This window comes from Euprymna scolopes, chromosome 36, assembly GCF_053919585.1.
Source record: "Euprymna scolopes isolate OS-2025 chromosome 36, ASM5391958v1, whole genome shotgun sequence".
Lineage (NCBI taxonomy): Eukaryota > Metazoa > Mollusca > Cephalopoda > Sepiida > Sepiolidae > Euprymna > Euprymna scolopes.
This window is the reverse complement of record NC_136517.1, coordinates 65,621,636-65,648,864: the sequence shown is the minus strand read 5'-3', so window position 1 is coordinate 65,648,864 and position 27,229 is coordinate 65,621,636. Positions and strand designations below refer to the sequence as shown.

Genomic DNA, 27,229 nt, shown 5'->3' with positions numbered 1-27,229 from the left:
ACCCCCATTTAAAGAAACCTGAACTTTTTTTTAAATTTTTGAATATGCAAATCGAATTCTGGGTGGTATTATATAAATTCATTTGTTTGGATGTTTATGAATGTTGCCAAATTCAAAAGGTCACAAGGATGCACCTATTATATATGAGAAATATAGTTATCTATCAACAAATAGTAATGATGCTATTTTTAAAAGAAGACCTAGACTATGGAATTTGGATTTAATATCTGTTTAGGCTTTCATTGCTTGATAAATTGTAAGAGAGCAGGAAATGCAACCCAAATTGCAGGTGAGTAGCTCCAGACCAAACATATTTCCCATATCTCAGATAATTTGTCTTTTCTTAGTTAAATATTTCTCATGTTCAGCAAACCTATTAATCCGTATGCATTGCAAACATGCAATACACTAAGCATGCTGCTTGATGCATATTGTTGCCTTTGTTAGAGGAGGTCGAATTTTAAAAGTATGCTTCTTAGTCTTTTGAATTTTTGTTTTCAGCTAGTTGCTAACTTCAGTCCCTCTCTCAAGCAATCTATTTTTAAGACTACGCAACTATCTTCTTGTGCTTAATTTCATTTATTAATAATTTTCACTTAAAAAAAGTTTTGAAATTTGCTACTTAAAAGAACTCAGGAACTCAAAATGGGTCACAAATGCCCTAAAATTGCAAAAAATGACACTTTTTACCCCATAACTTTTGCTCCATCTATTAGATTTTTCTGATACTTGGCAAAAATGTTTTTCATTAAGTATCCCTGGCCCTGGAAAAATGTTTTTCATATAAATTAAGTATCACTGACCCTGGAAAAGATGTTTTTCATATAAATTAAGTATCACTGACCCTGGAAAAAATGTTTTTCATATAAATTAAGTATCATTGACCCTGGAAAAATGTTTCTAATATAAATTAAGTATCATGGGCACTGGAAAAAATGTTTTTCATAGAAATTAACTATCACATTTTATCTTAAAAAAATGTTTTTAATATAAATTAAGTATCACTAACCTTGGAAAAAATGTTTTTCATATAAAATAAGTATCACTGACCCTGGAAAATTTGTTTTTCATATAAATTAAGTATCACTGACCCTGGACAAAATGTTTTTCATATAAACTAAGTATCACTGACACTGGAAAAAATGTTTTTCATATAAATTAACTATCACTTTCCCTGGGAAAGATGTTTTCATATAAATTAAGTATATCTAACCCAGGAAAAAAATTTTTCCATATAAATTAAGTATATCTGATCCTGGAAAAATGTTTTTCATATAAATCAAGTATCACTGACCCTGGAAAAATGTTTTTCATATAAATTAAGTATCACTGACCCTGGAAAAAATGTTTTTCATATAAATTAAGTATCACTTAGCCTGGAAAAATGTTTTTCATAGGAATTAAGTATCACTTACCCGGGAAAGATATGTTTTTTAATATATATTTAATATCACTGACCTGGAAAAACTGTTTTTCATATAAATTAAGTATCACTTACCCTGGAAAAGATGTTTTTCATATAAATTAAGTATATCTGACCCTGGAAAAAATGTTTCTCATATAAATTAAGTATCATTGACCCTGGAAAAATGTTTTTCATATAAATTAAGTATCACTGAACCTGGAAAAAATGTTTTTCATATAAATTGACTATCACTGACCCTGGAAAAAATGTTTTTCTTATAAATTAAGTATCACTTACACTGGAAAAATGTTTCTCATATAAATTAAGTATCATGGACACTGGAAAAAATGTTTTTCATATAAATTAAGTATCACTGACCCTGGAAAAATGCTTCTCATATAAATTAAGTATCACTGACCCTGGAAAAGATGTTTTTCATATAAATTAACCATTACTTACCGTGGACAAAATGTTTCTCATATAAATTAAGTATCACTGACCCTGGAAAAAATGTTTCTCATATAAATTAAGTATTACTGACCCTGGAAAAAATGTTTTTTCATATAAATTAAGTATCACTTATCCTGGAAAATAATGTTTTTCATATAAACTAAATATCACTGACCATGGAAAAAATGTGTTTCATATAAATTAAGTATATCTAACCTTGGAAAAAATGTTTTTCATATAAATTATTTACCCAGGAAAAAAATGTGTCTCATATAAATTAAGTTTCACTTACCCTGGAAAAAATGTTTTCATATAACCTAAGTATCACTAATCCTGGAAAAAATGTTTTTCATATAAATTAAGTATCATTGATCCTGGAAAAATGTTTCTCATATAAATTAAGTATCACTTACCCTGGAAAAATGTTTTTCATATAAATTAAGTATCATGGACACTGGAAAAATTTTTTTCATATAAATTAACTATCACTTACCCTGGAAAAATGTTTTTCATATGAATTAAGTATCACTGACCCGGGAAAAAAATGTTTTTTCATATATACTTAATATCACTGTACCTGGAAAAACTGTTTGTCATATAAATTAAGTATCACTTACATTGGAAAATAATTTTTTTCATATAAATTAAGTATATCTGACCCTGGAAAAATGTTTTTCATATAATTAAGTTTCACTGACACTGGAAAAAATGTTTTTCATATAAATTAACTATCACTTACCCTGGAAAAGATGTTTTTCGTATAAATTAAGTATATCTAACCCTGGAAAGAATGTTTCTCATATAAATTAAGTATCACTTACCTTGGAAAAATGTTTCTCATATAAATTAAGTATAACTGACCCTGGAAAAATGTTTCGCACATAAATTAAGTATCATGGACACTGGGAAAAATGTTTTTCATATAAATTAAGTATCACTGATCCTGGAAAAAATGTTTCTCATATAAATTATGTATCATTGACCCTGGAAAAATGTTTTTGATATAAATTAAGTATCACTGACCCGGGAAAAATGTTTTTCATATAAATTGACTATCACTGACCCGGGAAAAAATGTTTTTCATATAAATTGACTATCACGTACCCTGAAAAAAATGTTTTTCATATAAATTGACTATCACTGACCCTGGAAAAAAAATTTTTCATATAAATTGACTATCACTGACCCTGGAAAAAAATTTTTTCTTATAAATTACGTATATCTAACTCTGGAAAAATGTGTCTCATATAAATTAAGTATCACTGACGCTGGAAAAAAATGTTTTTCATATTAATTAAGTATCACTTATATTGGAAAAAATGTTTTTCATATAAATTAAGAATATTTAACCCTGGAAAAAATGTTTTTCATAAAAATTAAATATCACTGACCATAGAAAAAAGTTTTTTCATATAAATTAACTATCACTTACCATGGAAAAAATGTTTTTCATATAAATTAAGTATCACTGATCATGGAAAAAAAATTTGTCATATAAATTAAGTATCACTGACCCTAGAAAAAATATTTTTCATATAAATTGACTATCACTGACCCTGGAAAAAAGTGTTTTTCTTATAAATTAAGTATATCTAACCCTGGAAAAAATGTTTTTCAGATAAATTAACCATCACTTACACTTTAAAAATGTTTTTCATATAAATTAAGTATCACTGACCCAGGAAAAAATGTTTTTCATATAAACTGTTACTTACTCTTGAAATAATGTTTTTTGCATAAATTAAGTATATCTTACCCTGGAAAAATGTTTTTCATATACATTAAGTATCACTGACCCTGGAAAAAATGTTTTTCATATAAATTGAGTATCACTGACCCTGGAAAAAATGTTTTTCATATAAATTGAGTATCACTGACCCTGGAAAAAATGTTTTTCATATAAATTAAGTATCACTTACCCTGGAAAAAATGTTTTTCATATAAATTGTCACTTACTCTTGAAATAATGTTTTTTGCATAAATTAAGTATATCTTACCCTGGAAAAATGTTTTTCATATACATTAAGTATCATGGACACTGGAAAAAATGTTTTTCATATAAATTGAGTATCACTGACCCTGGAAAAAATGTTTTTGATATAAATTAAGTATCATGGACATTGGAAAAAATGTTTCTCATATAAATTATCACTGACCATGGAAACTATCACCTACCCTGGAAAAATTCTGTTCTGCATCCCTGAACATATACACTTTCCTTACCATTAAGTCAACGTTGGTCCTTCACACCTCTCACCTTCATCATTTCTTCACTATTTTTTGTGGCATCATCTCACATGCAGTACTAGCGGGGGACCACGCATGTATAATTGGAAAAGAATACATGTTCCTTGAATGAACAATTAGAAAACAAGCTTTTACTTGATTAGAAAGTACATGACATCTTATTATGGAAGAGGGGGAATAAATCCTATTTACATTGATATCCCCGCACTGGCAAATATTGTGAATTGATGATACAATATAGCTAATGAAGTATAAGCAATTAGATTTTTTTTTCTTTTTAAAATATCTATACACTAAATTTGTAACTTTTTGGGGGGTACATATTTGCAACGCTGACTTTTTATTATATTAAGTTTTGCCACATATACCTGGATATCATTCAAAAAGAAATCAACACATGATATGACATGAAATAAATACAATAGTAAATAAAATAAAAAAAATGATATATTTATACTTTCTTGTAGTTCAATTCTTTTGGATTTGTTTATAATTTCAACACTTTTAAGAAATTGTTGAACTAAGTAGCACATTAATCAACCTTGTTCAGCGGTTTTTGAATTGCTTAACATGCTTTTCAACATTTCTTCTTAGTGGGAGTGCAAAAACAAAACAAAACAAAACAAAAATATCTCGATCTATAAGGATTTCTCCTTCATCAAACCCAATGGTTTTACAATTGCTTGACATGCTTTTCAACATTTCTTCCTATTCATTTCTGAACTTATACATCACTTCATAAAAACAAAAAATGCTTTTGGCTATTATGCACAATTTTTGGTAAAATATTACCTCATCTGCAGCATTGCGGATTCTGAGGGAGTCAGAATTGGAGTCTGATTTATAAGAGTACTACGAGTTGGAGTCGGAAATTTTTATCTGATTCTGACTCCTTAAGTCCAATAAATTTATTTTTTTACATGGTTTTCCTGTTTGATTTTACCAGTTGCACAATTTAGCAGTTTTTGTATAGTTTTGCTTTCATTTTTGGAGATATACCATATTTTGTACTGTAATGTAATGCTTCCACTTCATCAAGATATTTCAGTTCATCGGATCACTACAAATCCTGTCTGGACAGCTGTTTTCATTTTGGTTGTGATGTCACACAGAATCAATGAAAATTCTGTCTTCGAGTGAGATCACTGTGGATTACATCAGATAACAATCAGATTGTAATCCGAAAGTTATCCAGTTCTTGAATCAAATGGAATTTGGCAATTGGATTAGTCTGGGATCGATCCGGAATTACAATCTTATCCGGAAAAAAAAAAATGGACATAAATCAATAAGAAGCAACCTATGCTACTATAGCCCTTTATAGCTTTTTATTTTTTTTATTTTATTTTTATTTTTTTTTATATAGGAGTCACTACTTATCAAGGCCCGGGGGCCACTTGAGGATAATGGTTAATGAGTGTACAGAAGTCAATGGGACAATATCCTAGTAATCATTAATAGTGGAAATTTGGTAAATTGGATTACTTAAGGGGATGGATCATCAAGAATTTGTTTATGTTGGACTTGAAGATAACCAAATTGTAGTCAGCTGGAAAGCAGGCAAACAGAAGAGAGTTCCACAGGCGTGCAGTTCTAAGAAAGAAGCTTGATTCATGGAATCTATGTTTAGGTTTAAGCACAGATAAAGAGTGGAGGAAATTATAGATAGTGGTTTCAGCTAGACTAGTGTTTTTCATGAAAGTTTGGTGAGGGGAGACCCTAGATTGGAGCTCAGATGAGCAACTGCCATGAAATTAATAAAGCTGAGAGACAGGCTCGCAACGTCTCTTCTGTGGGTTGCAGGAAAGAGAAAAGGGCACCCCTCACTAGGCTATGAAATCTATTTTGAACTTTGTCGAGGCAGGATTAGGTCTTTCTAGCAGCTCCTGCCCAGATGTGGCAGCAGTACTCAATCCTTGGACATACCTGGCTTTTATATAGGTAGAGAATTGCATCAACAGTGAGATATCTACTAAAGCAGTAGAAGGATCCTATCATTTTTCCAGCGACATTGGCAACAGACTTGATGTACGCATTCCATTTCAGATCAAGAGTAAAGGTAGAACCCAGAAGCTTGTCAAAACATAGAGCCCTCCCAAGACGAGAGCGATTCATTTCAATTGATGCTAGATGGGGTGAGACTGTTGATGATGTAAAGATAGAAGCTTGGTTTTAGATGCATTAAAATTAACCAGCCACCTCTTTCACCATTGCACCACATATTCGATCAGAGTAGAGAAAATCAGAGAAAACTTGGTTGTTTACGGCCTTTGACATGTTGACATAGATGGTAGTGTCGTCAGCATAAATGTCTACGAATGATCTTAGGATGTGATTTGGAAGATCATTGATGTAGGTCAGGAAGAGAGTTGAGCCCAGAATGGACCCCTGAGGAACTCTGGCATTAATACTGTGAGCTTCTGATTTCTACCAATGAACCACTACTCTTATAAATGTATCAGAGAGAAATGATTTAATAATTGAGAAAAATTTTCCAGCTATGATATAGCTGGAGATTTTGTAAAGTAGGCCTTTATGCCGTACCCTATCAAAGGCCTTTGAGCAATTGCCATAAAAAGTAAGGCTCCATGGAGAGATTCACTAATGCTATGAGATATAACTGTAAGCACATCTGCTGTAGATCTAGCAGAATGAAAACCATATTGCATGTCACTAAGAAGGTGATTTTTGCTGAGGTGGTTAACTACTTCTCTATTTAACACAGATTCCAGCAACTTACTCATGATGCCCAGGAGACTTATTGGTCTGTACTAAATGGGAGATGACTGATCACCTGAATTCTTAAATACTGATGAGGTTTTCCAGGAGTTGGGAAGCAATTCTCCTTAAGACAACGCTTAAACAGCTTTGTAAGTATGGGAGCTAGTTCTGGTTGAAGCTTTTTCAGCACTATAATTGGAATGCCATCAGGGCAAGTTGCTTTACTGGAATCAAGGTTTTTGATTAGCTTGGCAACATCACGCACAGATATTTGTATATTGTATAGCGTGTTTTCTGATACAGGAGGAAATATGGGCACGGGGGCATTGATGGCCTTGGTCGCATAGGGTATAATTAGTTGCAAAGGCTTTGTCTGATGCTGACAAGATTACCTCAGGTCCATTGATTATGGTTGGGATAGAGCACATGCTTCTGTTCAGTATCCTGTTTGCTATTTGCCAAAAGTGGTGGGAACCAAGCCACTGTTCAGTTACTTTGGACTTAACAAACTGAGCATACAACTCTCTCGCATTCTTTATTACTCTTTTACAGTGATTACTGGCAGTCCTGGAAGCAGCTTTAGTCTCGGTACAGTTTCCTGTTTTTCCTTTGATCCTTTTTCTATAAAGGCAATATTATCTTTTGAAAAATTTCTTCTTTGTATAATATGTCTTTACCCCCCTCTTCTGATGAGAAGCATTTGGCTTCAAAATGCCATGGCCCAAAGAGGTTTTCCTATCTCTAAATATTGTATTCCTTTTTGGACTGATAGCATAATAAAATTCGATTGTAAATTTTTTATAAGCAGTCAGAGTTAAAGATATCAAAGGAGTCGGAGTTAGTATTCTAGGAATTCTAGGAGTTGGAGTCGGACTTTTACCATCTGACTCTGGAGCCTTGCTCACCTGCCTTTTTAACATTTATTTTTTAAATATTTTTTCTTCCTTAAAAGCTACCAACTCGACTGTGAGAGTTTCCATTTCAGGTCATTACCAATTACTTCATACAAACAAAACAAAATTACCTTAGTCTATAAATTTTTTCTCTTTCATTTCTAAAACATTAGAACCACTGGTTTCAGAATTGATTAAAATATGTCTTTTTTTTAATTCATTGTTTTCCTTTATTAGAAGAAAGTTATATACATGCAAATGTTTTAAAATAGTCAACTAACGTTTTTGTTTAACAATTGCTTAAAATATTTCTTTTTTAATAATTTTTATTCTTTACTTTCCATTATTTGGGAGGTGGAAGCACATATTTTAGACATTAATTAACATGCTTTTTAACATTACTTGTTAGGAATACATTAACTTACTGACCACTTTATAAAACAAAACAAAATTAGCTCAGTCTATGATAATGCGTTTAAAAATTATAGTGTAATTTATTTTCGAATAGGTGATGGTTCTTTCAACAAAATCTGTTCTGGCTTTATAGCACCCAAGTCTTTTTATTTATTTTTTTTTAACTTTTTGAATAATTACTATATATTAGGTACAATATAATAATAGAGAATTGTCTCTATGATAATAAATACGAAACTGCATAAATCAAAATATCATATTTAGTGTATTTTATCACTGGGCAATGCTGGATGGCCGGTTAGTGTGTATGTATATATACTAGTAGAATTTATGTACAGAATATAAAAGAATGATTTAATAATAAAAAATGCCTACAAAAAAAGAATTTGCAAAAACATTTTTTTTTCATAGAATAAAATGAAGTGCAGAAACAATATTAAATGTTTGGGATACATTTTTTCTGCCTCATTAACCTTTATTATGAGTAGTTTTAGGCCTTGATATGTATTGACCAATAGTAATTGATGAGTATTGACCAGTAGTAATTGATGAGTATTGACCAGTAGTAATTGATAAGTATTGACCAATAGGAATTGATAAGTATTGACCAGTAGTAATTGATAAGTAGGACTATGACAACAGCATATTCTTTTCATTGTTTTGACTCTTAAGTATATATCCATTAATATCTTATGTGTTTTTATATAGACGGATGTGGTTCTCGATTGATTAAGTGTGTCTGTGTCGGATATAAAAGAATGAAAAGAATATTCTGTTGTCACGGACCTATTGATAAGTATTGACTGATAATAAAAAAAACAGATAACATATTGAAATATTGTCATTAACTTTGTCTCATACCATCTTTCAGTTACTAAATTTTCTTTCGTTTTGTCATTTAACATGATTCTAGTGAACATTCTTGATTTTCTTCTTTTTTATAGTTATGCCATTACTGTATGGTATTTTGATTCTGAGGAGAAGGCGGCTGCTATGAAAAGGCTTTCTGGTAAATATTTTATTTCTATTCTGTCTGCTATAATTAAAACAAGCCGTCATCAATTTTAATGGTTTGTTTTTTTGTTCATCTGAATTGGTAGCATCAATAATCTTGTGCAAGTTCAGATAATTGTTTACTATTTAGTCCTGAGTTGTTAATGAATGACAACAATTTTTGTGTAATCATCCAATCAAACTGAAGTGACCAAATGGAGGTTCCCATTTTTTTGTTGAAATTGTTTTTCAAAATGTCAGGAAACCTATCTTGGGAAATGTCAGGGAACAAACTGTTCCAACGTAATAAATTGATAGGTAAATTGTCATTTTTTTTTTAAAACAAAATTCAAATTATATTCAATGTAAGTAAATGATGAGTTTGAAGAGTTAAACAGTTTTTCATTTACCTTAATGTGTTATTAATATTAAGTGTCTCATTAAATGGTTTCATGATGATGATGATAATTTAATACTGTTTTTTTTCCTAATAAGAGGGGGAAAAAAAGGAAATTTCTATTTATGATTTTGTGGTTTGTATCTCTCCAGAATAGTGTCATCAAGACAATGCACTGTTCCGATTTATTTGTCTCCCCATGAGGGCAGAATTAGACACAAGGTCGAATTTTAATGGGGAGAAAATCAATCTCCTCAAAAGGAGTCACTCTAGACAAAAATAAAAATTACTTCTGACTAGAAGGATTTCTCCTTCACTGACTGAGGACAGAACAGATTATCAGGATAGATATTACGCTTTGATCTTAGCCACAAAACTAAAATTGTTGATTCACACTTTTATTCACTGAAAGTTTTCATAAACATCAAGATGGTGTTTGAAATGGTTACTTTTTCACATATTCTACACATACTCTACAAAAGTATAGTGACCATTTCATGTTTTCTAAAAGGTCATTGGTAATTTACCATGCAACTGCACACTTGTGTGTATACATACAGTGAATTTATAAACATCTTATTACACTTTAGTTAAAATTTGCATAAATAATTTTACAAATTAACATATGAAGATGAAAAAAATATCCAACTTAAGCTGTTTTTGTATGAATGGTGACTAACTGAAAATCTGTGCAGTCCATCATAAAACGAAACCTTTCATTTAAAATATACAACATGGACAGTAAGTAAATATAATTTCCCTTAGAAGCTCATTTTTTTTGTTTATCTTTATCTCTCTTTGCAGCTCAAAATAACAATGGTGGATCAAAGGATTTAGTCAGTCAGACGGAATAAACAATGGAAGAGACAAAATCACCTGGCTGAAAAAAGAAAAAAAATTACAAGAGGAAACAACTGAAGATTTTCACCCAACTTCCTTCCCCACCTTAAACTCTCCCATTTTTGTCAACTGCCTATAACACTTCCTCTTACTCCACCTTTAAAGCGAAACAACATATTTTATCCCACTAGTCAACCACTACCACCATTGCTGATGCTACTACTACAACTACTACTGCTGCTGCTGCAACACCTTTTTGTCAAGGTTATTTGAGGTTGTTTTCAGAATTAACTAATCTTGCATTATGGCAATCATTCCAGGGAATGTGGGGTCAGAGGTCAGGTAGGGTGGGATGGAAGAGAAGAAATAAGAATCTTAGCTTCAGTTTTTGTTATTTGGATTTTTTGCTTATTTGCACCATTTTATTTTTTATTGTTACAACAGAATGTGATAATCCACTTGATTAGGGACACATGTATTTTAAAATATATATTTTTAAGTTCTCTTTCTCTTAATACCTTCTAGAAGTTAAATATTTCATTTTCTTAGATAAGAGGATGATTTTCTAAAAATGTGATAACCTAGATTGCTATCCGTATTTGAGGAAACGTTTTTCTATTATGAAGACTATCTCGCATTATTACAATATCTTCTATAAGCTACTTTTTGTTGCTGTTTTCTTTTTACCTGTGATGAACATATTTTATGAGGCTGAAAACTTTCAGCTCGTATATTTCTTTTTAAATTGTTTTCGCATCATTTTATCATTATGTTGCACCACATATTTTTCACAAAATCTTTTCAGTCATATTACACAACCACTCATTAAGTGAACACCGGCTAAATCACGTGACGTAAACAGATTAACTTCCTCATGCCACCTATTGAATAAATTGTTCTGTTTTTATCACCCAAAAATATAATCAAAGCGTTATTAGTCTTATTTCTTCATATATTACATGATAGTTTTAAAGGTTACTTTAGCATTTCTATCAGTATTCCTATTATTATCAATCACATAGACTTACCTACATAGCGGTGACAACAATATTTGTATACATGGAATAAATAATTGTAAACTTTATGGAAGAGTTTTTTTCTTTTAAAGAAATTTAAATTTTAGTTTTGGTTTTAGTTTTTAATCTCTTTGATTCTTTTTCCTTTTCCATTTTTTTCTTCCAAGCAAAATCGACATGACTATCACATCTGGTATCTATATATTTTTCCTCTACAGTATATATATATATATATAGTATTTATAGATGAAAATTAAAAATATTGGATGTGCTTTCATGAGTTATTCATTTAGCCAATTTGAAGATTTCAAAATTTTAATAGATAAGTGTAGATAAAAGTTAACCATAAAAACCCTGGAACAACTGAGACTGAAGCCGAACTGAATTGGTGTCACTTTGTTATCATTTTTTTTTTTAGTGTTTGGCTTGGTAGTTTACAATTCTTGCTATGAGGTTGAGAAAAGCAGAGCTTTAATAAAAATGTTTCATTTTATATAGTTTGTTTATGGTTGTAAACATTACCATATTTAAGCATATATATAAGGAATACTTAATGCATATATATATATATATATTGTTGGATAAACTTATAAATAAATAAATCTTTAGTTGGGTAAACAATCCTATGGATCTTATAAGATTCATAGGATTGTTTACTCAACTTCTGTAAATAAAAAACATACACTTGTAATGTGTGTTTTCTGTGTAGGTTTATATAGTAGTACTCATTAGCAAGTAAAGCATTATATTAGTATAAATTTTTATTTTTTTAAATTTTCAACAAAGCCCAAAACAGCTAAAAAGATTGAGAATTCAATAAAAAATGATTTCTGAAAAAAACAAAACAAAAAAAACAAGCAAATGACATCAGTCTTAATAGAAAGCCAACATATGAGACCATATCAAAAGCCAACATATGAGACCATATAAATCTCAGAAGTTTTCTGATATTCCACAAGTTCACTCTCGACTTCACACAGTTCATCAGTTTCCAAATTTAACTCTCTGCAGTTGTGTCCAATCATTTGCTTTCAAGCGTTTCTTGCCCAGCCAATATTTCTGCGAATATTCATGTCTTTGCAATGGTTTATCTAGGAGGATGAACATTCCAGCATAATTAATTCATCATTAGGATAACCTAGATGCTGAGCAAGCGTGGTGTTTTCAGCAAATCTTGATGCATTGAGTTTGGTTAAATTTCATATTGCAGATCCATCTGATCATGGTTCTGTCATTGTGCTGCAGATGGGCAAGCGAGGGCTGGGTAATATATCATGATGCTCTTGAGACAGTTGCTATACAGCTTACCCCAGATGTAGAGATGTTATCAGAGGCAACAACCTGTACAATGTTGTCCAAGCTGCCTTGACTCTTTTAGCCGTACTGAGTTCATATTCACTATCTAAACTCAGAATATCTCCTAGAGTTGACTACCTTCAAAGTATTATCATCAAAGTATCTCATTGTGAAGATGAGCACCAATCGAATGTTCCATGCATCTCCTATACTTGAAGTTGGAGTTTGGGAGCTAACTTGAACTTCAAGTCCCTGCACTTTTTGTGGACGTACAGTAGCATACTGTATCAGATTGCATTTAACATCCAGTAACTATAAGTAACTTTACGGATAGCAGACCACAGTCATACCAATTCACCCTAAGTCATACCAATTCACCCTAAGTCATACCAATTCACCCTAAAACCTTTGACCTCCACACTGTTTATCATATTTTCACTTTATCCTTAAACTGTTCCAAGAATTCAGCAATGATAATTAAGTCATCAGCATTGAGCAATTCTCATGGGCAGCTGAACTTCTTGACAGTGCCTCCAAGGCTATCATGAAAAGCAGATCCATGATGAAATTCAACGTTAACATTGAATCTATCACTGTAAGTTCCCGCACTTGATGAGTAGCATTAATGTACATACAATGTATGGATGGACAAGTCATTCCTCTATGTTCACTATGTACTGCCTACCATGGAATTTCTGCAAGGATTCTGTCGATGACTTTCTCCAGCTACACAACTGATTATTTAATTATAATGAATATAGCATCAATCTTGCCCCAAGCCAGAAGCTTTATTGCCAAACTGAATCTGATCTGTCAACCTGCTGTCTGATGTTGTTTGCTATTCAATCACTTTCATTCCTGTTTCTAGTAGTTTTCAACTTCTATAAAATTACCATGTGTCTCTTTTCCCTTTATAGCAATTATGTAATGTAACTCTCACTCCAGCTCTTCTCTTATGATAGCATTTGGTATGTCTGATGTCTGTTAGGATTAAAATAATGACCTTACTTTAGCATCTGCTTTCAGCATTTCATGGACTATACTAGAAATTCCTGCAGCCTTGCCATTCTTCATTTTGCTTAAAGCATATTCTATCATATCTGGATCCTACACAAGTTGCTCTAATATTAGATGGTCCAGGTTACAGAGGAATGCAACGTTAAGCAACATTTAATAATGCTGTTCTCAGGCTCTATCTTTGGCCTAATTATCTAAGCTGCTCAACATCATTTATATGCATCTTATACACATCTGCTTTGTCACTTTATAGATGAAGCTACTTTTGTGGTCAGTGTCATTGAACTCGTTCAGGCAACATCATGCTTGACAGCATACACAACCTTTTTTGTGAGACTTCTTGCAATTGTGTTCTCTTTTATGCTTCCTCCTTTTTTCCGAGGAACATTTCCTCTTCCACTTTATCCTGTGTTAATTCTATCATTCCTCTACTGTCGGGTTAGTTTCTCCTCTAAGCACTTTTCTATATAATCACAGACACACCGCTCAGATCTTCCTTCAGTTGTTGCCAGCATCCTTTATATTCCTAATCTAACAATTTCTTGTGCGTTCAATGAAAGCATTTTTGAATTTGTGCTGCACATCTTGATTTTTGAGCTTTCAGAATCAAATTTTAGGATTTTGTAGTGCATAACAGGATGTGATATTCCCTGAAATAGCAAGAAGTGTTGGTTGTTGCACATTGTCAACGATAAATTTACTGCTTTTTATACATTTAAGATCTCTCTTTCTCCCAGCAAGATATAGTCAACCTGTTTTCATTCCTCCAAATAAGATCAGGTGAACCAAAAGTTAACACTCATTAAAGTGTTGGTTATTGCATACTTTTCCCTTCAGTGTTAGATGTTTTTGAATTCTATCGGCTCAATTAAAAGAATTTTCTCACAAATGATGAGATAATGAGAAGAATTAACATATAAAAAGCATGCATTACTTCAGTGTGTGATACAGGCTTCACATAGCTGATGAATTTAATGGGTGATACAGGCTTCACATAGCTGATGAATTTAATGGGTGATACAGGCTTTACTTAGCTAATGAATTTAATGGGTGATACAGGCTTCACATAGCTGATGAAGTAATGGGTGATACAGGCTTCACATAGCTGATGAAGTAATGGGTGATACAGGCTTCACTTAGCTGATGAAGTAATGGGTGATACAGGCTTCACTTAGCTGATGAAGTAATGGGTGATACAGGCTTCACATAGCTGATGAAGTTAATGGGTGATACAGGCTTCACTTAGCTGATGAATTTAATGGGTGATACAGGCTTCACATAGCTGATGAAGTAATGGGTGATACAGGTTCACATAGCTGATGAAATAATGGGTGATACAGGCTTCATTTAGCTGATGAAGTAATGGGTGATACAGGCTTCACATAGCTGATGAAGTAATGGGTGATACAGGCTTCACTTAGCTGATGAATTTAATGGGTGATACAGGCTTCACTTAGCTGATGAATTTAATGGGTGATACAGGCTTCACATAGCTAATGAATTTAATGGGTGATACAGGCTTCACTTAGCTGATGAATTTAATGGGTGATACAGGCTTCACTTAGCTGATGAATTTAATGGGTGATACAGGCTTCACATAGCTAATGAATTTAATGGGTGATACAGGCTTCACTTAGCTAATGAATTTAATGGGTGATACAGGCTTCATTTAGCTGATGAAGTAATGGGTGATACAGGCTTCACATAGCTGATGAAGTAATGGGTGATACAGGCTTCACTTAGCTGATGAATTTAATGGGTGATACAGGCTTCACTTAGCTGATGAATTTAATGGGTGATACAGGCTTCACTTAGCTGATGAATTCTAACAAATTTTTTTTGTGTAGTTGGTGCAAAGGTATGAGGTCATAAAATGTTTTAATCTGGTAAAGTTAATGGTTTTAAGAATCAAATTGTTAAAACTGGAGGGCAAAATACTATGAAAGAGAACTGGTTGGTTGGATTTTTATTAAATGATGGTGTCTACTTGTTTTTTTTTTCTTGAATTTAGTAGTAATTTTCAATGGAATTCTCAACCTGAATAACAAATTTTCTATCTTCCAAAGTCCAAAGTTTTATCTTACCAATCATTTTTTCCAAAATAACAAATTTTATTATATTTTACAAATCTGTTTCATTCATACGGAACAATGAATATTTGTATGGCAACATTGAATATTTCCTTCTGTGAACTCGTTAGAAAAAAATAGAAAGTTCCTAAAAAGAAAAATGCAAAATGATGTAATATGGAAAATTCAGGAAGAAACAGAAAATTTGCATCAGCCTATGTTCTGTGAACAGCCACCTTGATTTCTGAGCAAAAAAAGCTATCACATCGTATTGACTTGAATTGTATACAATTTCATTTTGATTGCAATTTATAAATAAAAAACTTTTGTCTATTTTAAACTAATAATATATATTGTACGTTAATTAGGGTTAAAGCTGACAGGAACATTTTCAATACAAGACTAATCTTATGTATATCAGGAGTATTGCTTTCGTATTTTGTGGGTTGCCATCTTGTTTTTTGTGGAAAAAATATCATTCCATTTTTAGAGTTTCAAGTTAAATTGTTTAAGATATCTTTCTGGTTATAGATTACAAAAAAGTTATCTATTAAAAACAGTCTATTTTAAACTAATACTAATTTTATATTGTATACCAATATATATACAACTGAGGGAGGCATTTTCAATTCATATGAGTACAAAACTAATCACATATATAATTATTTACTAGGTATGGGCAAATATGAATTAAAAAGAACAGACTCTTATACTTCTTAAAAAGGCTTACATTTTTAGTTTACGTCCAAATTTGGATTCTATTTTAAAGATAACAGACCAAAGTTAACCTCTAAAATGAAAAAAACAACATATATTTACATTTTTAAAAAATACAGTGAAAAATGTTAAAAAAATACAAAATCTTGTTTGAATTTTAAGCCTGAATAAATCAACTTTAAAAATCTCTAGAAAAATGATTATTAGTTTTCTGATACTATTTCAATGATAAATAGTAAATTAAAATTTTAAGATAACAAACAATAGAATATGAAAGCAATGTCCTTAATCTTAATGTATATATAAGACTATCAGGCTACCCGGCATTGCCAGGTCATAAGATATGCTTAAATATAATATATATATATATGTGTGTGTGTGTTTGCTTGTGTTAGAACTTTTTCATTCTAAATTCTATGCAATTATGCACAATGTAAAAAATATACATAAATAGAATTGAGCTTATCCAATAAGGAACCACAAAAAAAATGAATAATTAACGAAAGTCCATTTTTCAAAGGAATATGCAAATTAGTTAAATTTCATGAAGTCACTTGCATATCCATGACTGTGTATATTAAGAAGTTTGTTTCAATAATTTTTTAATAGAAAAAGTACACTTTTAATATCAATGTGACAAAAACTCAACTTTATATAGATTGGTCTCATACTCATATAATATACAATTTATAATAATTATTGGTTTAAAGTTTTTTATATATAAATTTTTTTATGACTTGTAATCAAAAAGAAATCTTATACAATTTAAGTTGATACGCTAATACTGATATGATAGCTTTTTCCCATAAATCAAAATAGGCAGAAATGTTCTGTTTCTTCCTGAATTTTCCACGTTTTTTCCTGATTAGTCCATGGATGAAAATATTTAATGTTGACATACATTGATTGTTCCCAGTGATCAAAACAGATCTATAAAATGTACCAAAATTTGCTATTTTAGAAAAAAAATGATTGTATAAAACCTTGTACTTTGAAATATAGCAAAATGTTGTTCACTTACATATGATCTATGTTGTTATACTTAACAAACATTAGCAATACGACACCATTTTTTTCTTTACATTGAATAAACTCAAATCAAGCATTATTGAGATAAGTATAAAAACAAAGAAATATTTTTAGTTTTTTGTTTTTAAATCGGTCGATCTGACCATTAAATGTATAAAAAAATGTGTGATTCTCTGGAAATTTTGCTTTACGTCAGTCCTATTCAAATGCACACAAGCTTCTGACTGAAAATTGTAGGAAATTTGCACAATTTACAGACTAACCCATCTTTAAAAAGCTGTATCTTCAGTTCTTTTTAAGATATTATGATGAAATTTTGACCATATCATTATAATACCATGAAGGTTCAGATGAATGTATTTATGACCATCTCATTTGGTAACTTACAGACTAATTAGCATACTAATTAGCATATTTCAGTTTCATTTTAACAACTTTAAGTAGAAACATCATAGAAACAGCTAAGAAAAATGGTAAATAAGGCTTTATCATCATAGGAAATATTATTCTGATGGATATTATCATTTGCTATTATAACATCATGAAAAATCCAAGATGGCCACCACGACATGATTCAAACAAACAAAATATGTCTTGTAGCATATCAAGTCAAATGAAAGGAAATTTTGTACAGATTACAATTATAATGTTTTCCAGTATATTAAACTAATTTGCATAATTAAGTTTTATTTTAACAGCTTTAACTTGCTGTGACAATTATCGAGTGTGTTTTTACCACTACTTTGTATAATTTTTTATTTTGAAGTCATTGTCAAGTCTTCAAAGATTTCAAGAGACATCGCGGCCATTTTTTCTTGTTCTCATGTAACGCTCGGCACTACTTGTTTTTTTAAACAGAGCAAACATTTACAGCACCAAAAAGTTATCAAGTAGGTAGAAATTATCTTGCCTTTGGTAACATTTATTTGTTATATATATGTTCTTTGGCCACTTTTTGTACCTCTGTGGATTGTAAAATAAACCCAATAAATGTTATCATAGGCAAGATAAGTTATTCTTTTACTTAACTGGATAAGTGATTTGTTGTTGTTTAAAAATGATTTTTACTTAAATAAATCAAGTGGTGTCGAGTGAAGCGTTTGAAATAAAATTAAACAAAAACATTTTTTTAACAAAACAAAATTACAGCGTTATTTTTATAATACTATTTTCAAGTTAAATTCAAGTTTTACGCTATCCTTTTTTATTACCTTGTTAGGTGAAAGTACAGAATATTAAAAAACACTCTCCCCTCCCAATGTTAAGAATAGGTTTCTAAATAATAATGTTATTATAATATAATTCTAATTTTTTATTAAATCGTTAGGTGAAAGTACAGAGTAGTTACAAAACGCCTTATCCCCATGCTAAGAATGGGTTTCTAAATAAAGCATTTCAGAAGTGTGGGGGACTGTTTTAGAGTCGCAAACCTTCCCCCACCTCCTCTATTTAAAAATTTACCAAAATTCAGGAAATCAACCAATTTTAATTAAATTTTCAGTATTTATTAATTAACATTAACAGAATATAATATAAATATGTATAAAAATGATAACATTTTGGGGTGTCTTATTTGTTGTATTAAACATTTCTATTGCGCTTAAATTTTCATTTATTTTTATACAAATAAACTTTCTATTTAACTTTGATTTGAATTGAATATTTTTTGAAAAAAATTTTTTTTCTCACACTAAAATAAAACATTACCAAAAATATTCTTTTTCTTTTTATAATCAGAAACTTTGATTGTCCAAATAATAGGCCACCTTAGGATGTATCAGTTTTCTAAATAATTAAAAAAAAATGTATACCTCATTACTATAAGCCACTTTGTAAACAAGCGTTTTGTTATGAATTTACATGACGAATGACAAAAAAAAACAATCAAATATTGGCACTTGCTATTATTTCTATCAATGCACATGTAAAAAGTTCTTAACCAATTCTTTTCAAATTTTATAACAAAAGAAAGAAATATATTAGCTTTTACATACGATTTAAACAAAGTTTCTGTCTTGATTTATTTTTTGTACTAGAAAACCTCAACTTCAAGATGTTTTAACTTTTGACTGGAAAATTGCACGTATTTTGTTCAAATTCCATAGTAAAGATAATTTTTTTCTCTTGTTGTTTTAAAAATATGAAACATCATCAACTAGTAGAGCTTCCGTGTTGAGTATTTACATGAACAGAGCTAAAATTCATGCATTCGAAAAGTCATTTACCACTCACAGACATGCCATGACGATGTGTTTCATTGTTAATAGGTGAAATTAAATTGCAATTTCTTTGAATATACGAATCACAACAAAAATATTAAAATATTATTTTAAAGAAAATTTTATTTTGAATTCAGTCATATAAATTTTATATTGATTGACGTAGGAGAAATCTATTAATTACTGATTTAAAAACTATGATTGTCAGATTAAGTAGCAGTATGTGCCTTGTCCAGTGCTAAACTGTATGTCTTTTGATATTTCTACCAACATAGTTTCTAATTTAAAAAAGAATTGGTATACACAAACAGTGAAAAATAGTTGCAAAAGCATATGTTTTCATTTCACAAAACACACACACACACATATATATATATATATATATAAATCTATGGACTCATGTTTCTTAGCAAAATTCTCAACCAAAACCCCAATTTGTTTGCATGATTACTTTCTTGGAAAAAAAAAATACAATAGTTTTATTTTTTTAGATTTATTTATCAAATTTGAACCAATAGATTTGTTTTACCAATTTTACGTTAGTCTGTTTTGGTTGGGTCTGTTAGTGTCTCATTTCACATAAAGAAGTTGGGAGGCTAGATGTAAGATGATGTGTGATCGGCAAACCAGACCTAAATCTTCTGGCTGGTATGGCAGGGTGTTGAGTCTTTCTGCTAAACATATTGCTTGCAACTACTTGGTCGATCTAGACATTCATTACTTCACTCAGAACACAGCCATTGTTGTTCAGCCTGAAGGTTCCATGGAAGAAATAATGTGGCATGACATCACCATCACTGCTGATAACACTAAAGACCATGGTTGTTATTGGAAACTTTGGATGCATGACTTTGCAAGCCATCTATTTTTCTGAAAGTTGATCTTCTGGGATTGACAGAAGTTTTTTCTTGCCAGAGAAGAACTGCAGCATGTCTGGTGTTTCAATTTGGTGATCAATTATTTTGTGCTTGAGTTATTTTTATTGAGGACATCTGCTATGAAACATAGCGGATGAGCTATTCATCTATGAATTTCCCCACTTGCATGCATTGTTTGTCAATGTACTTCAACAATAAAAACACTGGCATTCTGATGACATCAGAAGAAAATGTATGGAAGAAGTAAATTTTAAAAAGTAAATTTTTTAAAAGTAAATTTTTGCTAATCCATAAACCCCTTTTTTTCTCTTAAACTTTTTTGTTTTCATCATCGACTTTAAAAAAATTATAAATATTTTTTTTCTCCATTGAAATTTTTTTTTTTTTTAAATTTTCCAATATTTTTTTTCCTAAACTCATTTGGTTAGGATCTTCTTTAATCCCAAACAGAAATTTCTCCAACTTGCCAATTTTTTTATTACTTATCTTTCCACAAATGTTTTTTCTTCATCTAATTCTTTTAAGAACAAACAAATCGATGTTACATCACTTGTTATAAAAATATCAGACAAATACTTTTTTGTTTTAAATTTTGAGGCCATGAAAAGAAACCCCTAAACTAAAGATTAATTGAGATTAGCAAACCTTGATAAGGTAACTAGGCTAGGAGAAAGAAAACTTGCAAATAACATTTCTCACACAGAATTCTGATTACCTTCAAATTAGTTATCTTTTTTCAGTTGTTCTCATAGAAAAAAAATAGCTCAAATCTAAAATTAATCTGTAAGCAAGGGATAGATGGTACCATAATGATGGACATTCCATTAAGACGATTTTGTAAATGTAAAAATAGGATTTATATGAATTTCTGTTTAATTTAAAAACAAAAGTTAATTTTGTTAATCTATTTTCTTACCCTAATGGCTATGGCAGTAAATTTACATTGAAATAACCAGAGTGCAATGTTCCAGTCAATAAATAAAAAATAATAATCTCAGAATTCTCTTCCTATGCATAATCAATGCATAAAATAGACAAACATAAATATATACATAAGACATGTTACAAGGTGACTTTCCTACCCCATCATTCAACTGATATAAAATCAATAAAATCTACTGCAATTCATACAAATCAATAATTTATTTTGTATAAATGAACTCCAAGTGATGCCTGGTTTATCCAACAAGTTTCAATCATGAATATCCAACAGTCTTTGTTTTATCACTAATCAATCACTTTGGTGATCGTCTCATAAGTAGATGTGATCCTGAACGTGTTTCATACGTATCAGACTTATCCCACCTCCAATTTTTGTCTCAAAGTGGCGATTCAATATTACCCCCACTTCAAAAAAAAAAAAGTAAACAGTCTTCAGATGATTCTTCATCACAGCCTAAATCAATTTTGCATGTCATGAAACTGTGATAAAAAAAAAAAATCAATTTTGCATGTCATGAAACTGTGATAAAAAATTTTGCATGTCATGAAACTGTGATAAAACTAAGCCTGTTAGACATTCATGACGTCATGCATAGACTGAAGTTTATTTCTATGAAATATGGTTTGAATTGCAAAAATAAAGTGCACATTTTTGTTGATGATTTCATGGGTGGCACTTTAGGGGGGGGGTCACCTTATGTAAGAATTATTAAAGAAGCAGGTGTATGCATTCTCCTGTCATCTACACAATTAAAAAAAACATAATGTGCATATATTTGTAAACGTGCAAAAATAAAAAAAACAATGGAGAATTATTCTTTATCTGAAACAATGAAATGACAATTATCTCAAAAAGTAACATCTATCTAAAAGACTATAAACTTTCTTTAGCATCATCTAAACATTATTAACTTTCTTTAAAAATTCCAGCAGGTGTCATGTGTTCTAACTCATCATTTTGTTCTTCTTTCTTTTTATAAACACAACATGTCAGGGTTAGTTTGACCAAAGGATAGAGAAGAGTGCAAATTGCTCGAGAGGAGGAACAAGTAAAAAAGTATGAATTCATTTTTTTATTTCTGAAAATTTAAATGTCATTTATAATAAGTAATTTCTGATCTGGCAAAAATGTTTTCAAATAATTTAGGAACTTATATTGACCATTATTTTTTAGTATAGTATTAAATTTTTAGTTTAGTATTAAAGTTTTAGTTTAGTATTAAAGTGGCATGGGAGGAGGAGGATACTGTTTTTAGTTGTGGTTGTATTCATGTTCAAATTTTTTTGTAAAAAAACAAACAAACAAAAAAGTGAGCATAAAAAATCTATCATTTTGGTAGCCATGACATGTCTTTTTATTTTTGGTGGCTTCTCTTTTTATTTTTGACTATGGAATTTAACTAATTTTTGCCTTTTCTTCCTATTAATGTATCATTTTAATGTTTATTTTATTTCTGTTTGTTTAATTTCTTTAATTTTTGATTTTTATTTTTATTAATGAAATTTGGGGGAGGTATGCACTCTTCTTAGTGTTATTGTTGTAATCTTTGTTTAGTAGTATATAATAATGCCTGCTCCCCCCAAAAATGTTTTGTTGTATACAGCAATGTGTAAACCTATTTGTTTTTTTATTGAAGTGTACATTTTTTGTCCCCTAATCTTGTAAACAAATGCAGCAAGCAAGCAGTAGAGTTGTAGATACGTCACACCTGGAAAAGATTTTTTTTTTGTTTGTTTTATTTCCAACTTATAGTGAGGTCTCTTCAACCAATCAACAATAACCAAAAAGAATCCAGGCAAATCTATCCCCTCCAAAACACCTTTACTTGGGATAGTCTACATGTCCTTTACAACATTGAACAATGGAAAGGTAAAAAGTCTTCCACATTCATTCACAAATACCCCCTTCCTTAAATTAAAAACATCCCAAAAAACACTTTATTCTTTTAAAGTAAATTTTAAACATTATTATTATTTTTTTTAAACCCCTAAAAGAAACAAAAAGCGTACTCCGGTGAGTAGTGTTAAATAAATTTTTTGCTTGTTAAATTTCACTTTTGTCTGTGCTTTTTATTTCATCTCAGATTGATTTGTCTGTTGTTGACTTGCCAACACTCTGGTGGCTTATTATTTAATCCTTATTATTAATAGTAGTATTAATTACAAAATAGATACACTTATAAAAGAAACAAACATCATTTGTTTCATGAAAACAGAAAAAAATCCCCAGTAGCAGATTCAAATTGCACAGGCAATTTTGACTACTGTCAGTAGCAATACACATGAAAAAATTGCAAATGCTTAAAATATCTCAATAATGGCATACATAGAAAGAACTTGATGATCTAAGAATCTTTTAAAATTTTTAAAATCCAATTAAAAATAAGGAAGTGATGACTTTTTGTGCCTCACACATTTGGATATTTTTCCATAAGATAATATGCGTTTCGTCACATTTTTTTTTTACACTACTTTTTCAGTAAAAAATGTCATATCTTTGTTAAAACAGGAGATTAAGAAATGAAATTTACCATTTAAGTGTATTTTTGTGCAAGGAATCAGAATATCCTACTGTAAATCTCCTGAAATTAATAGTTTCCAAATAATCTACAGTAAATTCACTAAATATGCTGTAATTCCTTAAAAATGCTGTGTATCCATTAAAAGAATAGAAGTTAAAGAACTCAAAGTTGAATTGTAATGTATTTTATGTATAAGAAACTGAAATGTTTAAAAACATTTTTTTAACAAGAACCCAAGTTTGCCCAGCTGGTCCTTGTACCGGAAAATATCCAGTAAATAAAACATCGTTTAGTAAATCGTTATTTTTTTTTTTGCATTTTTTTGCATTTCCATACATCAAACATGAATATAAATATCACTAAAACATCCGCTGAGTCATAAGCTTCATTTCGGTACCTAACTTATCTGTAGGCTGAGATAAACCACGTCTCACACACACACACACACACACACACACACAGTAAATCGAACTTACTAAGGGAGATAAAAACTTCTGGTGAATTCCAGAAAAATATCCAGTAAATAAAATGTTGTTTAGTAAATCGTTATTTTATTTTATTTTTTTATTTTTTTTTTTTTTGCATTTCCATACACCAAACATGGATATAAATATCACTAAAACATCCGCTGCGTCACAAGCTTCATTTTGGTACTTAACTTGCCTGGGTGGGTTGCCTGTAGGCTGAGATAAACCGCATCACACACACACACACACACACACACACACAGTAGGAAAATTTATAATAAGAAGTCACAAAATAAAAATAAAAGTTGCTGATTAATATAAGAAATAGTGGCGTTTCTTCATTGTAATAATGAGATCCAAAAATCAAAACATTTGAATTTCAGTTAAAATCATTGGTATCTACTTAATCGTCATGTCGAAATTCGTAACATATCCAAAAATTATGAAAAATAAGGTAAAAAATTAATTATTAATGAAAATAGTTTTCCAAATTATGAGTTATGTCATAGTTGCCAGATTGGCCTTTTTGAAATTTTTTTTTATATGAAAAAAAAAAATAACCCCACTCTAGATTTTTAAATATTTTTTTTTCTTCTTTAACACATGATTGCCATAAAAAAGAAGGCCCTATTGGGAGAGGGTACTCGCTTTAAAAAATATGAAAATGGTAGACTATATAATTAATATTCTTTAGCACAAGTGCTTCTATCTAAAAACATTAAATTTCCTCCTAAAACATAAAAAGCTTATGATTTCAATTTCATAGGAAATTTCTTACTCTAGGTTAGTTTGAAGATGTTGAGTTCAAATATTTGTGTCTTTTTTTCATTTGTTTCATATTGTTTTTTAACAGCTGCTTTTAGGTCTGCCAGCAACCACTGTAAAAGAGTAATAAAAAATGCAAGAGAGCTATATGCCCAGTCTGTTAAATCCAAGGTAGCTGATCAGCGGCTTGGATCCCACCAGTTTTGGCAAATAACAAATAGGATCCTGAACAGAAGTGTGCGTTCTATCCCAACCATCATCAATGGTCCAGAGGTCATCTCGTCAGCATCAGACAAGGCCAAACTATTTGCAAAGAACTTTGCAGCTAATTCTACCCTATGCGACAAAGACCACCAACTCCCCATATTTCCTCCTACAACAGACAACACGCTAGGTGACATACAAATATCTGTGCTTGAGGTCGCCAAGCTAATCAAGAACCTTGATTCCAGTAAAGCAACTGGCCCTGACGGCATTCCAATTATAGTGTTAAAAAAGTTTCAACCAGAACTTGCCCTCATACTTACAAAACTGTTTAAGCGTTGGAGAAGTGCTTTCCAACACCCTGGAAAACCTCATCAGTATTCCCTGTATTTAAGAATTCAGGTGATAAATCATCTCCCTCTCAGTACAGACCAATAAATCTCCTGTGTATCATGAGTAAGTTGCTGGTATAACCCTAACGCCCTCTGTTGTCCGAGGGCCGGGCCGCATCCGTCGCTAACCTGGTTCACGGGAGCATACTTGTGATGTACTTCTGACTGTGTTCGTCGCTCCCAGTTCACAGGACCATAGATGCAACCCAGCAGGGCTACATTCTTACTTGTCTAGTGGTGGACCCCTCAAGGGTGACCAGACTCTCACTGGTCACTGGAAAATATCTCTCTGCTGCTCAGGGCACGCGAAATGTGCATGACCCCAAGTCTGTGTGACAACATTGTCGATTTCGGCCGTCACTCTGGCTTCGTACTGGATCCAGTCCATCTCTTTCATCATCTGACGTCAGGGCATACCTGGAATAAACTGTATCCTCATTCAGGCCTGCAATCGAGAAACAAACAAAAACTCTGGGTCATTTTTATATAACAAAACAAAATAATTATTCATAAATCGTTTTACACTTGTTTGATCCGAGCTTCATGATGCAGGTTGTATACTTAAGTTCATCTAATTAATTTCTCAGCTAAGAACAAGAGCTTTTCAACTTAGCTCTTATGAGGGTTTCACCCACCCACCCCCCAGGCGGGGTAACGGCGATGTGCACGTCCCAATGCCAGCTGGCAAAAAAGACCCTAGTTCTAAAAAACCAATCGTTTTTATAAAACTGGCCTCTTCTTCTCTCTGTCATATTGAAGATTACTTTTCTTTTTTTTTCTCAGAACCTCTTTTTTTCTCTTTCCCATTATCTTATTCTTTTTCTTCTCTCGTAAACTCCTTTCTCTATCCCCTTATTTTATATTCTTTTCATTTTCTCTTGTGAACCTCTTCTTTCTCTTTCGTGACCATATCTCTCCCTAGGTTCAATTTATTTATTTATCTGTCCAACTAACTTATCACTGGCTTGGTGGTCTGGTAGTTAAATACAACAGGTGGACCCAAATGACAACATCTCCTAGACACCAAAGCAGACATTTTGAACCCAAGTCATTGTTTCCATAATATTTGAATTGTTTTTCAAATCTCAACCAGAAAACGATCCTGTATTATTTTTCTGCCAAACTCAAGAATCTCATTATCATATTTATTTATTTTTTTTTTTTCCCCATTGAAATATTTTATTTTTATGGACATTTTTGCCTCTTATCGCCACATAAGTACAAAATGGAAATTAAAATTGCTTAAAGAACAATTATTATCTATTATATTTTTCTTCTCTTGATAAAAGTCCCAGGAACACCCCTCTTTTTTTCTTGATCAAATATCACCCCCCTC

At 31.0% G+C, this 27,229-nt stretch overlaps 1 protein-coding gene across 2 annotated transcripts in view; it reads left to right on the top strand.

The window, feature by feature from the left end:
- Positions 1-23,597, top strand: part of LOC145260558 (egl nine homolog 1-like) — an 84,483-nt gene extending 60,886 nt beyond the window's left edge. The window contains exons 4-6 of one of the 2 annotated variants that reach the window (XR_013864320.1): positions 9,075-9,139; positions 10,325-14,995; positions 15,065-23,597. Coding sequence is in view for 1 of the 2 variants with exons in the window: in XM_080118797.1 (XP_079974923.1) it covers positions 9,075-9,139; positions 10,325-10,374 (115 nt within the window). In the remaining variant the exon portion in view is untranslated. Of the gene's footprint in view, positions 1-9,074; positions 9,140-10,324 lie in introns of both variants that reach the window. The other variant, XM_080118797.1, reaches the window with a different exon arrangement.
- Positions 23,598-27,229: the final 3,632 nt, after the last annotated feature.